The sequence below is a fragment of the Bactrocera tryoni genome, chromosome 3 (assembly GCF_016617805.1).
Source record: "Bactrocera tryoni isolate S06 chromosome 3, CSIRO_BtryS06_freeze2, whole genome shotgun sequence".
Taxonomy (NCBI): domain Eukaryota; kingdom Metazoa; phylum Arthropoda; class Insecta; order Diptera; family Tephritidae; genus Bactrocera; species Bactrocera tryoni.
This window is the reverse complement of record NC_052501.1, coordinates 32009136-32026476: the sequence shown is the minus strand read 5'-3', so window position 1 is coordinate 32026476 and position 17341 is coordinate 32009136. Positions and strand designations below refer to the sequence as shown.

At 36.5% G+C, this 17341-nt stretch overlaps 1 protein-coding gene across 1 annotated transcript in view; it reads right to left on the bottom strand.

Moving 5' to 3' along the window:
• Window positions 1–17341, bottom strand: part of LOC120771744 (anaphase-promoting complex subunit 2) — a 39263-nt gene that overhangs the window by 18540 nt on the left and 3382 nt on the right. The window contains exons 3-6 of the mRNA XM_040099916.1: window positions 11372–11613; window positions 7066–7246; window positions 4308–5009; window positions 2423–2686 (exon numbers count right to left, since the gene is read on the bottom strand). Of these exons, the coding sequence (XP_039955850.1) occupies window positions 2423–2686; window positions 4308–5009; window positions 7066–7246; window positions 11372–11613 (1389 nt within the window). The remainder of the gene's footprint in view (window positions 1–2422; window positions 2687–4307; window positions 5010–7065; window positions 7247–11371; window positions 11614–17341) is intronic.

The window sequence follows — 17341 nt, the reverse complement described above, 5'->3', positions numbered from 1 at the left end:
GCTTTGGAAGACAACATTTCGAAGAAATTCGGGCTATTCCGGCCGAAATGCTCGAAAAAGTTGCCCAAAATTGGACTTTCCGAATGGACCACCTAAGACGCAGCCGCGGTCAGCATTTAAATGAAATTATCTTCAAAAAGTAAATGTCATGAACCAATCTAACGTTTCAAATAAAGAACCGATGAGATTTTGCAAATTTTATGCTTTTTTTTTTAAAAAAAAGTTATCAAGCTCTTAAAAAATCACCCGATATAAACTAACAATAATAATGCACCAAAACCTCTAGTATAATTTCAGTCATTACTTTTGTTTACTTCGAAAAAATTGTGGCATTACAGCTTTTCGAATTCAAGAATTCAGTTGGATAGTTTACAATTTCGTCTTGATTTACCACAGCATCGATGGACTTATATGTTATCCTTTCATCGTGTATTCCATTCGAAATAGTGAAGCTGATGGTATTGACATTGATCTTTTTTGATGTTAATATGGCACAAGTACTAAGCCAGTGATGTTATTTGTAGTTTTTGTTTGTCTATTGAGAAAACTCTTTCCACATAAACGAAGGATATTTCTTTAAATAAAGTTCCTTATAAAAAGTAATTCCATTAAGCACTTTCCATCTTGATCATGTAGGGTCAAAGGAGCGAACGAAAAAAGAGTATAATTATATCTTGTTTGTAGTGGACGCGTTTCGAAACTTGTGTGGTTGTATCCTACCAAGGGCAACGGAGCGGAGGCTGTCACTGACCGCCTATCTAAACAGGTAGCGATTTTGGGATTCCAAGAGGGGTCGTAACCGACAGGGGAGCCGCGCTTACGGGTAACCTTTTGAAAGGCTACTGTGAAAGGGAAGGCATTGAGCACTTGTTAATTTCAACTGGAATTCTACGCAGAAACGGTCAGATTGAGCAAATGCATCAAGTAGTCATACCGCTCTTAGCGAAATTGTGTCCCGAGGCACTGGGTAGTTGGTATAAGTACAGCAAGTGATCAATAACACCCCGCCACGTAGTACAAGGTTTGCGCTTTTTAAGATATTAACTGGGGTGGATATGAGATTTAAGTGGTTGTCGGAATTTAGTGTAAATTCATGGACCCAGATATTATGGTTATGCGGGACCTGATGAGTTTTAAGAAAAGTTGCTCAATCTATAAATATTTGGCGATACTCTGCTTGACGCTGATTAGCCATTAGCTAGGCATGCTCTAGGTGTCGAGAAATTGCTTCATCAGATATTTGAGTGGGCCGCAGAGTGACCATACGCTGTCTGTTTTTTTGATATCGAAAAGCTGCCTCTTCAGGTGACTCTGATACACGCTGAAGAGCTATAAGGATAGCATTTTCCTGATGCCGAGCACCAGCTTGTGTAGAAGTTTCTCTAGCTCTGACTTCTGTCTGAAGTGCTGGTTGCTCTCGTCTGTGATGCTCAACATGCAAGGTTAATTCTAGCCTGTGAAAAATTTAATTCAAGTTTGCGAGTCAGAAATAGGTACAAAAAAGTCAAAATGTCCTATTCCTAGAAATATTAATAAATAAAAATAGCTATGGAAGTTGTAGCTAATATATTACCACTACTAATAATTCTATCTAAATCTATGTAGGTGAAAGACAAAACATATCTTAGTAAAATAATTATACATTATAAAGGGACAGGACACACATTGGAAAATATGTATACCTTAAAAGCAACGTCATAAACATGGAAATTGCATTTTACGAAAAATATGTGTTTTGGGACGAAAAATGGTCTTTATCAATATTGTATGGATTTGAGCACATACGGGAGGCATGATATAAATATTTTTTATTACTTATGGAACTTCCAAAAAACAAACAAAAAATACAGATAATGTCCTTTGTGTTTAAAGTCGATAAATGTAGGAGAAAAAATTAATAACCACATGCGTCCGAAAACGGCAACGTTGTTTGTGATGTACACCCCCCGACACTCAGCCCGGCTCCGACTTCACGACAAGCGACTGAACGCGGGTAGGTTTATGTTGAAATCCAAACATGTCTACTGTACTCCTCAATATTGAAAGAAGAGTGTACATAGGAATTGGGGGTCGTTTTAAGTAAAGCATTTTAATTGAAAGAGTTATGTACAAAGTTCTCAAGATATTATCCGCAAATTAATTTTCTTCGAATTTCTCAAGTATTTTGTTAAAATTGCTCCAGCCGTTTAGTCGGGAAGAAGTAACAAACATACACTCTCACAAACTTTCGCCTTTATATTAGTAGTGTGTAAAAGAAAAGGGAGAAATGTAAGCCGACACGGCACGCTTTTGACAGATAAAGCTTTTATTCAAAACAAAATAGCTTACGTGACATTTATAGTTAATTTTTTGTACTCGCACATTAAATTTTTTCCTGAAAATCTTGGAGCCCTATTAGATAAGCATGTCACCAAAAACTCACCTTTATCTTGGAAGTGGTATAATATGATTGCATGTGTTGGTGATACTGTCATTTCTATTATCCGTTGCCCTATTTCAATAAGAATATGAACTCGTCCAGTTACTGTCCTCCAATTTAATGTTCTATTTCCTTTATATGCTTCATAAGCTTTAGTGTATTTTTCAAACTCGTTGGCAATTTCGTCAGGAAGCTCCAGACTTTCTTTATTGAAAGTAGGCCAAAACTGCGCAGATATTGTGAATGCTGATATATCAAATGTTTTATCTGTAAACAATAAGCATAAACAAAGTAAATATTATTGTAAGGTTTAATACGTATTTGTTTTTGGTCGATATTATAATTGTATATGTATTTAAGTTCGTACAAAATTAAACAAAGAAAACGAGAGTTATATATAAATTTGTGAGCCTAAAATTTCTTAATATAGGAACCATAGATTTAAAAGAAATGTAAGGTACCAAATTTAAGAAAAAACGCCATTGTAAATAATTTTCTGCGTGCGTTTGTTGCTGTGCCGTTGCACCAAGAGGAAAATTCTGTAATTCGTACACCGCGCAAGGGTTTTGCAAAAGCAAGAGAATTCCCCTAATATGACAATATCAACTGACAGCTGTATTTGTATATGGAATGTAAACAAATATCAATTGACAATTTAGAGCCGGCAAAATATGTCTTCCAATAAAATCGATTAAACTATAGCAGGCACCGATTATAATTAGTGGAATGTAAGTTTTCAAGTAGTTTTCAGCGAAAACTGTATTTTCGTTTGACAGATTTTACATGGACGAAAAACACAAGTTTTCGTGCGAAAACCAGTTTTTTCCACGAAAACATGTTTTCGTTCTTGGTCCGAACATAGTATAAGTCAATATTGTGCTCATAACAACAACAACGTTGACAATCCGGTTGAGCGGTATATTGCTCTATTCCAATCTTCTGGCAGTTATTTACTGTTCCATAATTAATGTCATCAGGTGATTATTTCTTTCAATGAACTCGATAACAACCTTTTGAAGTGTGCAGCGCATTTGTCTACTATTTTGTTCTTCTCTGTAAGAGTATCACCATTTCTGCTATATATGTTTACCCTCGGTTGAAATCCTTGTTTTTATACTCTTGCAACCAGTTGCTACAGAATATTATAGTTTTGTTCACCTAACGGTTGTACGTATTACCGAAAACTAATCGATATAGATATAGGACTATATCCGTATCCGTATGTGAACTAACATCTATGTTTGGTTCATATCTAATTATACAGTCAAACCTGGGTAAGTGAGAACTTGATTAGTAAGAAAACTCTCTAAGTGAGAGTTATAGCCAGGACCCGTCATTTTAAGCTCCCAAAACATCTATTAGCGAGAAACTGAATCCTCTGTAAGAGAGAGTCGTTTTTCCCTCATGGACCTCCGTAAGTGAGAATGCTACTTATCTATACCTCTATAAGCGACAGTCAAGCTTTATTTATTTATGTATATTATTTTGGGAGGAATTATAGTTACAATAAGAATACATACATACATACATAAAAGATACACACTTACAGTAACAAATGACAAAACAAATTACAAAATTTAACATCTGCTATTTTATGGCTCATTCTTAACTTTCGTGGAACTTCCTACAATTGTTTTTGTATTGTTTTCTTGTCAATATTGTGCCTATTCTATTGCGTGGAACTAAATAACATTGTTATTTTATCGCACTCGGGTTAGCGAAAAACCTCTATAAGCGAGAATGAGATTGTGCTCCCTTGAACTCTTGCTTATCCAGGTTTGACTGTATTATATTTTAATTTTTAATCGTCCGGGTGAAAAATGCTTATATGTATGTGACACTGCATAATTGGAAAACAATAAAAATAATTACAACATTAAAAACTCACTTTCTTTATATTTTGTATCACTTGAGATATGTGAATTAATTCGTTTTGAGTCTGTGAGATCTTTCAACATGACTTCACAACTGTGAAGTAACGAGTCTCCAAATCTTAGTTTAAGTAATTCCAAGTTTCTTATTTCTTTATCCGCATTGAAATCCAAATAAGTTAGTAACCGATCTGCCATTAAGTTACGGTATTCATTCATAAAAAGTTCTTTACTTCCATATATGTCAACTACCATAGATATTATATCGGCTGAACGGTTGACATTGATTAACTGAGCGCGTGCTGTCTGATCGATACCATAAGAGTCTGGCAACCAATTTTCCCAATTGTTCAGTTCGTCATTAGCGTCTAGTTTCGCATTTTCTTTACTTGATTCTCCTTTAGCTAGTTCTTCTGTTAAATCAGTAGGGCCTTCTTCAGTCAGACCTGTTACCACACGCCTCACAGTATCACTGCGTTTGCGAAGATAATCTCTTATTGGTGTAGTAACTGTTTCTAAAATAATTCCACTGTTGTCAAGATATCTGATAGCTTTAATTGCGGCAATATATCCAGTTAAAATATCCATAGTATTAACGCCAGGATGTAATACTCGAACTTTTAATGTATTCGTCAGAGTTCGAATGAAGTGTTTTCTCATATCTATCTTTTCCATGCAAATCTTTAAATCATCTATGGCAGGAATGGAATCCGGAAAATCTAAAATTAAAAATAAACTTAAACTTAAAACTTGTAAGAAGCTTTTGTTGTAAAACGCTGAACTATGTCTACGAAATGTATGATGGGAACAACATAAAAATATTAGATAAACTATTTTCGCAAATGAGATTAAGTACGTAATAAATAAAAACCATTCTTATTCTTCATTTAGTCACCGGCTTACCGCCCTTCCGCAGTAACAACGCAGCTTTTATTGTTCTTATTTCAGCAATGATGCTGTTTCAATGTAAATAAATGAAAACTCACCACCTTTTCTACCGCCCGTAACGTGATTATTTGCGCGAATTAATTTTTTTTCCGGAGAAACGAGTGAGCTTTCTTAAAAGCAGGTTTGCCAATCTCAAAATTACAGTCGAATAAAATTATTTATAAATAGGTTCACGATTTTTATACTTTTGCAACCAGTTGCTACAGAGAATTATAGTTTTATTCACCTAGCGGTTGAACGTATCACCTACATATATATATAACTGATCAGGGTGACGAGAAAAGTCGAAATCCGGTTGACTGTCTGTCTGTCCGTTCGTTCGTGCAAGCTGTAACTTGAGTAAAAATTGAAATATATACATATATTGATGAAACTTGGTATGTGGATTCCTTAGTAGAAAAAAATCGAGTTCGTAGATGGGCGTAATCGGACCACTGCCATGCCCACAAACCAAACCTACAATAACCAAACTCGCCCGGCTCAAAATTATAAGAACTCTTACCGAAAGTATTAAAATGGATGAAATCAGAAGATAACCCCACTCACTCCCCATATAACGGTACTGTTAAAAACTACTAAAAGCGCGGTAAATCAAAAGCTAAATACGCCAGAGACATTAAATGGGCCTGCCACCGCCCACATTTAGGTGAAATCTCATATATGAGCGAAAACTTTACCTATCCGTATAGGAGCCCCGTACTACCTCGCCGGTGTGAGTTTTGACTTTGTCGCAATGGGCACTTTTGTAGAGTGTTCAATTCTGAGAAATATGTGTCTAAAGTCAAAGCGATGCCATAAAATGCCTCTGAGCTATACAAATTTAAAGATAAAAATACACGATTGTCGTGTATTTTCACTGGAAAACTTTTACATGCCTTGATCCAGTCCTTAATGATAATATTAAGGGCTCAAACTTTCAGGGAATTTTTTTAGGGTATTTCCACGTAAATTTCATTTTGGGACTGAAAAAAATTAACAGTTAAAAAAAAAAAAACACCTTAATGTGTATACTTATATAAAATTGCTTGGATTTCGATCCTCTGGTTAACGTTTTATACCTTAAAGTAATGTGCGGTTGTACCCGAACTTAGCTCTTTCTTACTTGTTTATAATTGAATTTAAATTTTGACGTTTACATTATGAAAAAATATAACTGAAAAGCTAGATGTGTGCGAAATCATTTATACAAATTGAGCAATGGCAACGTGAGGAGATAAGTCGATATAGCGATGTGATATGGTGAACACGTCTTTTTCACAATAAGAAGCACCTCATGTGATGGAACCGCCGATCCAGATCAAATTTTTGTATCAAAAATTTTTTAATTTCGCAAATTAGCTTTACATATTTTGGCATTGTCGAAGTTCAGACCAAACGATTGTAGCACAAAGCTTCCAAACAAACTGACCGATCAAAATCAAGTTATTAAATGAATATCTTTTTTATTAGTGAACTGGGGGCCTATTCTGTAACTCGATTCGAAAATAAATTTATTCGAATTCGGATTTTTTATATTTTGTAACTCGATTTTCGGATTTTCAAGCTAATTTTCGAATAAAATATTCGTTAGCTTTTGAGTTGTAGAAAGCAAAAACGAATATTGAACGTATTTTTTCTGGCACAGGGTGGTACAACTTTCGCATAATGATAAAGTAGATCCGAATTTCGAATAGAATACATTTTCGAATCGAGTTACAGAATAGGCCCCCTGTATTATAGCTTACGAAAGCAATATAAATAATACAATTTTTGGTTCACAGGAGGAATTTCCTAAATCATATTTACAATTTTGTAAATCATAATTTATTAATATGATTTAGTACTTACCAATTATTATACTAAAAAACTGTTCGATAATGCTAAGAGCGAAATGTTCATACAAAAAATATGTTAATTTAACTTTGAATCCTTTTATAATATTAGAAGTACATGTCTCAGGAGTTTGTGAATGCATGCATACATGACTAAAAATTTTCCTCAGCCAATTGATTATAGTCTCGTCCAGCCACTAGAAATATACAAAACAAAACTTTTAAGTTAAAAAAATATAAAAAGTAAGTAGGTAATGACTATTACTCTATTTTATAATGGCCCAACATTTTTTAATGGAAAATACATAGGTATACATATATTTATATGATGACCTAACATTTTTTACAACATTTAATACATATATTTGTTTACCAAAAATTTAGCAGGCATTTCTGTTTTTATTTTCCATCTGTTATTTATGTAGAAAATGTCATATAAAACCCGGATGTTACTATTTTTCACATAGGGAAACCAATTTTCTATCGACAACATACAGCTTTATATAAATACTAGCTGACCCCGCAGCCGTTGTCCTGCGTGAAATTATGTGTTTTGAAATTGAAAGAAGGTTGAATTTATATTGTATTGAAAAACATTTTTTGGCGATTTTTCTACATTTTTTTTCAATGTAACGCAGCTTGATAAACAATATATTTTGGTTTCTGTTCCGGTGCTTAAATGTACAGAGAAGATGGAAAACATAGCATTTCCAGATTTATGCCACATACTTCTAGCGACTATCATTGTGTCCTGTTGATTGTCATCGCAAATCCCTGGAAACTTAATATGTTTGAACTAAAATGGCAAATCGTTGAAACTCAAAGGAATTCGTAGAATCAAGAACTCTGCCCTATCGCATTCGATAGTAGTTTCGACGCATGAAGATTGCGAAACATAATAATGACAGATCCAACTTTGAGACGCAAATGAAGCAGCGGCATACCAAACCTCTTGAAAGAATTTAGAAATTCCGATGGAAAATCAATTAATTTTCGCGCAAAAAATTCTCCTCCGTACAATTAAAGTGGTTATCAGCTGTTTCTGTCGCACGGCAAACCAGCTGTCTACGCAGAGTTGTAGGTGGCCAGGGACACTACATTATCTGCGCGTACAGTCGGTAAAGCAGTTGGTAAGGCAGTTTCTTGTACTTAACGTAACCATAATTTAATAAGATCATTATGGACCCCCCGCCTTCCGGTGGGGGAGCACAATGTAACCAAATAGGTATGCTGCTCGAACGCATTACGAAAATAGAAACATTAAACAATGAATTAAAAACTGAAAATGCGACACTTAAACTCCAAAATGAAAACTTGAGGAAATCGCTAAACAAATATACTAGCGAAACGTCTTCTTCTCCATCGAAATCGACCTTTGTAGCAGAAACACACAAAGAAGAGCTGGAAAATGAAACAAATTGGCTATTAAAAAAGAAAAAAAAAGAGGGAAAGTAAAAAAACGCAAAGCAGATTCTTCACCGGATGTAATACTGAAGCCCCCGAGTACGGAAAACACAGCAGAAGGTAAAAAAGCTACAAAAATAAGTCATCGCCCTCCGCCAATTATTATATCAGAGAATTTTAGTCAACCTTTGATGCGTTCCTTGATGAACGCGGAAGTTAAAAATACTTACACACTTAAGCTCACTGGCCCAAGCTCATGTTAAATAAACCTTTCAATAGTTCAGACTACAGAATACTCACAAGGAAATTAAATGAATCGCAAATTTCTTGGTATTCGTACGAGGACAAGCAATCGCGTGATATACGCGTAATGGTAAAAGACCTTCATTACTCATGTGAGCCCTACTCAGTCCGAAGTAGCACCTGTTGGCAAGAGTTATCCTGCGTTGGATTTCTAGGCTGACATTGTTGGTGGTGTTTACGCTGGTTCCAAGATAGACGAAATTGTCTACGACTTCAAAGTTATGACTGTCAACAGTGACGTGAGAGCCAAGTCGCGAATGCGACGACTGTTTGTTTGATTTGTCACTAATTTCTTGTAAAGGGAAATCTACAATAACTAGTTTGCTTGAATTTGTATCACATGTATCAACGGCCTTTAGGCAGAATAAGAATACTGATGTTATACTCGTATACACAGATTTTAGTAAAGCTTTTGATAAAGTAAACCATTCAATTTTTTTGAATAAACTTGATCTTCTTGGTTTTCAATCAATATTTCTAAAATGGGTTGCTTCTTATCTTGGTAATACAATTCAACAAGTCATATTTAACGATACTTTTTCTGACATCCTTCCTTCAGGCGTTCCTCAAAGTAGCCATATTGGTCCAATTCTGTTGTTGTTATTTATTAAAGATATATCATCTGTTGTTAAGTTTTCAAAAGTTTTATTATATGCTGACGATGTAAAATTTTTTAAAACGTATACTTCAAACAGCGAAAGATGTCAGTTGCAAACAAACTTAAACAACCTAGTTTCTTGGTGTGATAGAAATGACATGCCATTGAACCTTAAAAAATGCAAAACGATGTACTTATCACGTAGAGCTGTAGACCCTACTTCATACGCAATACAAAACTTTAGGTTGGAGCAAGTATGCAGTTTTGTTGATCTGGGAGTAACTATGGACCCCAAACTCAATTTAATCTTCACGCATCTTCCACGGTTTTTAAAGCTAAAGGCGCTCCTAGTTCTGTTAAACGTTGGTCTAAGGAATTTAGAGATCCGCTTACCACAAAAATTATTTTTACATTTCTGGTGAGGCCTATATTGGAGTATGCTTCTGTGGTTTGGAACCCTAGTTACCAAGTCCATTCGGATAAGTTAGAGTCCGTTCAAAACAATTTTTACTTTTTACTTTAAATCATTTGCATTTACCCCCCTTACACTAACCGTAAAACTGATAAATCTCCCGACACTCGTTAGTCCTAGGGAGTTTCTTGGTATAATATTTCTTGTAAAACTCTCTTATCTGATATTAATTTTAACGTTCCCGCTCGCTCTACCAGGCAGTTTAAAATCTTACTTTTAAAATTTTCTAGTTTACGAGTTGGAAAACCATCTTCTCTGTACATTTACGCACCGGAACAGAAACCAAAAAATGTTGCCTCTCTAGCCGCGTAAATTCAACTATCTTTTCATTTCAAAACATATAATTTGGCGCAGGAACGCTTGCGGGGTCAGCTAGTAAGTTATAAAATCTTAAATCTATTTAAAAACTAGTCACGCTCAAGCAAGTGAGTGAGCTGTTTTGGTGATACGTTGCTCCTTAGTACGCGGACATATATCTCCTTTTAAGGCGTGGAATGTACCAAAGTATTTGCCAAAGGGTTTGGGTGCTCTTGGAGTTTAGATATATATTAATTCTGCTGTCTTCTACTCCCTCTTTACCATAGAAATACCAAGGTCTTTATGGATATTTTCATTACGCATGTACCATGGTGAACACGTAATTGATCGAAGCATTTTTGATTGGAACCTTTGTATTATATCAATATTAGCTTCACAGGTCGTACCCCACTGTTAAATGCCATACATCCAAATCGGCTTTATGACCGCATTATATAAAAGAACTTTGTTGTCTAGGCTAAGTTTGGAGGCTTTATTTAATAGCCAATTTAAATTTGCAGCCCTTATCTTCATGCAAGTTATTTTACTAGATATATGTTTTTAACACGTAAGTCTTCTATCTAATTATCTATTCTTCTGAATACCAAGATAAGTTACTTCATTCGTTCCACATTGTGATTTTCTTCGTTGCCTGCGCGCTTGCTGGTACCTGCAGACTGGGTTCTGTCAGGGCAATTGTTGTTGCCCGATTGTTGTTTTCGGCTGCTTCTGCTGACTGCGTTCTTTGCTTCGATTCCTTTTCAGCTAATCGCCGCGATGACTCATCATCGCCGTTACACATCGTTGTTTGCTTACGGCTGAGAAGCATTCATTATTTTTTGTTCGATTTTTTGTTTTCACTTGTTGATTCGTGCACTATTTGTTTATGTTTATTATTATTAATTTGTGTGCACTGTTTTCAATGTTTGTTTACAATTTAATTAATTGTTTGTTGTTTTACTTCTTGCTTGATTTTATTATTAATTTCTTTTGTAAAGATTTAATTCACGGAGCGAATTAAATAACACGTCCGTACCCTTTGAACACTCTCTTCATTATTTCAGGTGAATATAAATTTTAGTTAATAATCTCTTAATCTCAGACGTTTTGTTATCAAAACAATGGACTACATGTTTGTGCAATTATCGTCTATTATTTATCTACACATTAACATTAGGTTCATATCGTTTGAAAATAAAAAAATTTAAAATGATTTACTTGGACTTATTAAACATAACAATTACTTACAATTTCAAGCTGCCTCAGAAAACTTCGGTCAAATATTCCATGGCATGTCTCTTTAATGTGCCCTTTTATGCATTTTTGAACCAGTAATGTCAAACTTTCTCCTGCTATGCCATCTAAAAGTTCCATTTCTCGTAACGCCTTATTTGTTTTATTTATTAATATATCCAAACTTTGGCACTCACAGCCATTCATTTCATTTTTACATCCGGAACATTCTTTTTTATTCATCATTAATTCAGCATCTGAAAGAAAATAACAATGAAATATTAAGTAGAAAACATAATTAACATTTATTGTAATCACACAAAAAAATTATTAAATAAAAAAGTAAAAAATAAAATTAATATGCATATCAAAAAATATATGAGGTTCAAATGTTATTAAAACCAAAGGAATATCCGACCTGCTTCCATGGAACATATATGTAACTATGTTCATAATTTTATAATTCTTAATTTATTCTTCAAAATCTACGTCGTCCCCCTCAAAGTAATCCCCCTGGCCCAATACACTTGTGCCAACGTTTTTTTCCCAAACTTCGAAAAAGTTGTTAAAGTTAATTCCCGGAATAGCCTTCAATGCGCGTGGCGATTCAGGTTTAGTGTCTTTAATTGACTTAAAACGGTTTCCCAGGAGCGGTCGTTTGAGCAATATCGGAGACTCTATATAAAAATGATCTGCGTGACAAGCTGAGCCGATTTAGCCATATCCATCTGACCGTCTGCATATACTAGTCTCTCAGTTTTTAATATATCTATGTGAAAATTTTCACACGTTCTTTTTTCCCAAGGAGCTGCTCCTTTGTTTTAACCGTCAATCTACCACTACTGCTATAGCTGCCATACAAACCGAACGATCGGTAACAAGATTTTTGGAAAGATTTTTCATTTGTGGAAATATCTTTAAGAAATGATTTATTGTTTAAGGCACTGTGCAATCCCCTAAGGAAATTCTTTTTCTTCTTTAATGGCGTAGACACCTCTTACGCGGTTATAGCCGAGCTCACAACAGCGCGCCCCTCATTCCTTCTTTTCGCAATTTGGCGCCAATTCGATATACCAAGTGCATCCTCCTTTGCCCTTTCTCCACCTCCACTTCCTCTGCTTCCTACGGTGGGTACTGCGTCGAATACTTTCAGAGCTGAAGTGTTTTCATCCTTCCGGACGACTTGACCTGGCCAGCATAGCCCCTGTCTCTTAATTCGCTGAACTATGTTAATGTCGTCGTATATCTCGTACACCGTTCCCTTGAATGCGATATTCGCCATTGCTTATGCGCAAATGACCGTAAATCTTCCGCAGAGCCCATCTCGAAAACTCGTAACGCCGACTCATCAGTTGTTGTCATCGTCCATGCCTCTGCATCATATAGCAGGACGGGAATGAGGAAATCATTTTTCACTTTTTCGCTTAGACTATGTTTCATTGTCACAAAAATTAGTCTCAATTTTATTGTATAAAATTTTTTCAAACCAGTTCAAAAAAATTACCAATAGCCTCGGAAGAGAATCCTCCTTTCGATGACGACCATGGCAAACTATATAAGGATTACGATTTGAGGGCATGCACCAGGAACTTGCGGTCCCTTAATTGGGAAGGTGCCGCTGCCCAGCTAGTTGATGTCCTCGCGATAATAAAGGCTAACATCAGGGCAAGGACTGAAGCGAGTAGGTCCTTGTGGCATTTACTACAGTGGCCATATACAGGAGTGTAAGTTCGGTATGGGATTCGTGGTGGGAGAGAGACTCCTTCGATGGGTATTGTCATTTACTCCAGTGGATTAACGTCTAGTCACAATCCGAATCAAAACAAGGTTCTTCAACATATCGCTATCGAAGGAAGAGTAAGACGATATGGCCAAAGATGCCTTATATGAGCCCTTGGAACGCACCTATGGGTGGAAAAAGAAGGTATTTTCGACACAGCAGTCAGTAAATTCAGCCTCCACGAGGAAGCTTCCCAAAATGTGTTAAAACTGATCGCTTTCGCCGGGTTATCATTAGTACCAGAAAAATTGAGCGTAAAATAATTCACCAAGCTTCCTGGCTGTCTCCGGGTCGAAAAGCCACCAACCAGATCGATCATCTTGTGGTAGACGAAGACACGTCTACAATGTTTTAGACGTCTGTACCGGAGTCCTAACATCGACTCGGACCAAGATACGCACCCGCCCATGTGCAGCAAAAAACGCACATCAACAAACACAAGGAAGGTTCGACGTCCAGAAGCTGCAATCACCACAGACAGCCGAACGATTTTCTACTCGACTTGCACACCTGCTCTCTGAGAGCACTCGTCAAAAACTCGGTATAAGGGAACTGTGGGACGGCATTTCAAACTCTTTACGTACAGCTGCTACCGAAACCATTGATTTTCGGAAAATGCAAAATGGCAGCAGGTACGATGAGGTGTGTCGTGTCGCAGCAGAGAGAAAGCAAACTACCTACCTCGCAACGTTACAATCGACCACAACACGTGTGAGATGGGATAGATACCGAGAATTAAAGCGGGAAGCGAGACGCATTTGTAGACAGAGAGAGAAAGAGAGAGACCGAAATACGTGAGTATGAAGAGCTTGACAAGTTGGCCGACAGGGGTAACGCTCGAAAATTCTACGAAAAGATGCGGTGACTAACAGAAAGTTTCAAGACCGGAGCATACATTTGAAGAATCAAGGAGGTGACCTAGTAACCGATGCTCAGAGCATACTAAAATTATGGAGGAAACACTTCTCCAGCCTCCTGAATGCATAACGCCACGAGAATTCGAACCCAATTGCCCAATCGATTACTATGGAGCAGACGTCCCATTGCCCGACCATGAAGAAGTTCGAATTACCCGTCTGAAGAACAACAAAAAGGCGGGGGCAGACAGAGCTATTCAAAGACGGCGGCGAAGAACTGATAAGGAGCATGCATCAGCTTCTTTGTAAAATATGGTCGGGCGAAAGCATGCCCAACGATTGGAATTTAAGTGTGCTCTGCCCAATCCACAAAAAGGGAGACGCCAATTACCGTGTGATAAGGCTCCTCAACATCGCGTATAAAGTTTTATCGAGCGCTTTGTGTAAAAGATTACAGCCCACCAACAAACTGATTGGTGGCTTTAGACCTGGCAAATCAACAACACAATCGGGAAGGACTTCTCCGAGCCGTTCGATACCGCACAAGGTTTCAGACAAGGCGACTTTCTCGTGTGACTTCTTCAACCTACTTCTGGAGAAAATAATTCGAGCTGCAGAACTAAATCGAGAAGGTACAATCTTCTATAAGAGTGTACAGCTGCTGGCGTATGCCGATGATATTGATATCATTGGCCTTAACAACCACGCTGTTAGTTCAGCCTTCCCCAGAATGAATAAAGCAGCGAAGCAAATGGGTTTGGTGGTGAACGAAATATCTCCTGTCCTCAAACAAACAGTCGTCCCACGCGCGACTAGGCACCCACGTCACTGTTGATATTCATAACTTCGAAATTGTAGATAATTTCGTCTATCTTGGAACCAGCATCACCAGCAACCACAACGTCAGCCTCGAAATCTAACGCAGAATATCTCTTGCCAGCAGGTGCTACTTCGGACAAAGTAGACAATTGGGAAGTAAAGTCTTCTCTCGATGAACAAAAACCAAACTCTATAAGCGAGCTGTACGAGAAACACGACATTGACATAATTCAGCGAATTAAGGACAGCGGCCACGCTGGCGCTGGAAAGTATTCTACGCAGTATTCGCCGGGGGAAGCAGAGAAATAGGAAGACCTCCACTCCCTTTGAAAGACCAGGTGGAGAAGGACCTAGCTACACTTGGAATCTCCAATTGGCGCCAAACAGCGCGCTGTTGTAAACTCGGCTATCACCACGCCAATAGAGAAGAAGAATGATTTGTCAGGGTTTTGCAGCGTTTCTTGGGACAATAATCCATGCTAAATCTTTTGAAGATATCTTGTCGAGCTAAAAAGTGTGGTGTGGTACGCAGTTAGGTGGATATGTGACGTGTGGGACTACACTTTCGGCACGAAAAAAAAAATCAATGAATAATAGAATTAGTAAAATAAGCTTAATATAATTATGAAATTACTTTTTTACAGTTGCTGCTGCTTACTGGTTATACGTTTAATCAAACCGTTGTCTTTAGAACTGTGCGCATGATGAAAGAGAAACTTTGCTATACCGGCTATGACATCGAGATGGAATAGCGATTAGCGTTGGAAATCACTGCGCTTGTTGAGTCTTACACCGCCGATATCGATATGCGCCCGGAATTGCACAAGTATATGTATCATGCTATCAGGGGTTCAACCAGAGAACTTAAAGCCATAGAGGCGGTGCACATTGAATTCTGTAAAAACTGAAAAACTTGAACTATGGAATTCATAATTCTGCTATTTAGCAGAAATGAGCACGCACGTTCTCTGGCAGAAAAACGACTGATTTCACGCGAGAAGGTATAAAGAGAAATGATTTGAAGAAAAAATATACAAAGTCACATATGTGTGACTATTTTGTATCATATGAACCATTTTTTTTTGGAAAAATGGTAAAAATTTTAATTCTTTTACAAAATCGGGAAAAATTAGATAAACAATAATTTTAATTTTTAAATAAATTATTATTTCGAAAAACATTGTATTCATTTCGACTATTACAAAATGAAGATGTGCCAAGTGAACTTAAATGTGCTTATAGAAACACGTCTTGGGTCATCCCTTTCATTTCTTCAAAAAAAATTAATGACCTTGATGAAATATGCATATTCGCATTATTTCGTTATCGTTTCCACATTTGTAGCAATAGAATTTCTATGGCAAATACTTACATACATATATTTTTCCTTGGCACATTTGTCTGTATGTTTACGAAAGCAAATACGAGCCACATATGTACATATGTACAAACATTGATAAGGGAATACGAGTAACAAGTGCCTCACGCATCTGTCCGCATCTCCGTTGTCACGGACAAGCAATGGCCGAAGCTCACGTTTGTCAAAGAGTCAATGTGTCGAAGCACTGATGCGACGACAAAGCGTGAAATCGTTTTTGTTGTAAAATTTACTACATTTGGGTTTCGCCAAATTGGCTGCCATATTGACTTATGATGCTTCTGCTATTTGAGACAATTGTTGTTTTTGTAAAACAATAATAGAACAATAACCAAAACAACAACATCAATTGGCTGCAACATACGAAACGCAGGTAAGAGCGGCCAAGGGCATAAGTTCTTTCGTTGGAGGAACGCGATTGTGATATATCGTGGCTTGAATGGAATATCACTTTAAAAATTAAAAACAAAAAAAATTATTTGTATGAACAAAATTTTTGTATTTTAGTTGACATTAAAAATAAAATTATTTACAAAGTAAAGGACATATACATATTTGAATTAAATTTATTAAAGTATACATTATTTGGTCTCTTATCGTTTGGTCGATTCTTGTGTGTGATAAGAACCGCAATTTTGAGGGTCGTAACTTATTGTAAGTTTTATGCAGATTTTATGTAATGCCTCACAAACGTTAGTAAATCTTCCACTTCTTCCTAAAATTCTCCACCGTCTTTTTTAGATTCAAATGCTTTGTTCAACAATAATCTACAAAGAAAATTTTGTTAATGAGGATTCATAATTTTTTTATACCTACGATATTGCTACGATCTCTTAGCTATCTCCGCACTATTTTTTTATCCCCATCACTTTCACTTGAGCTCAAATAAAAAAAACAAAGTGGGATATTTAATTAGCTTTTTTTAGTTTATTGAAAATTTCGCAAAAGTTTTGACAGTTTCACATCTATTGTGACCTAAAAATACGATCCAAAGCAATGCGGAATTAAAAAACTATTGTGAATTGAAAATACATTACGATCCGTTTGCTATCGTATGTCATAATGCCAATCACTGCATACGATTGACGTATCACGTAATTTTCTTTCGAATGTTTGCCGATCCGTGCACGGATGTAACGATTCGACCCCAG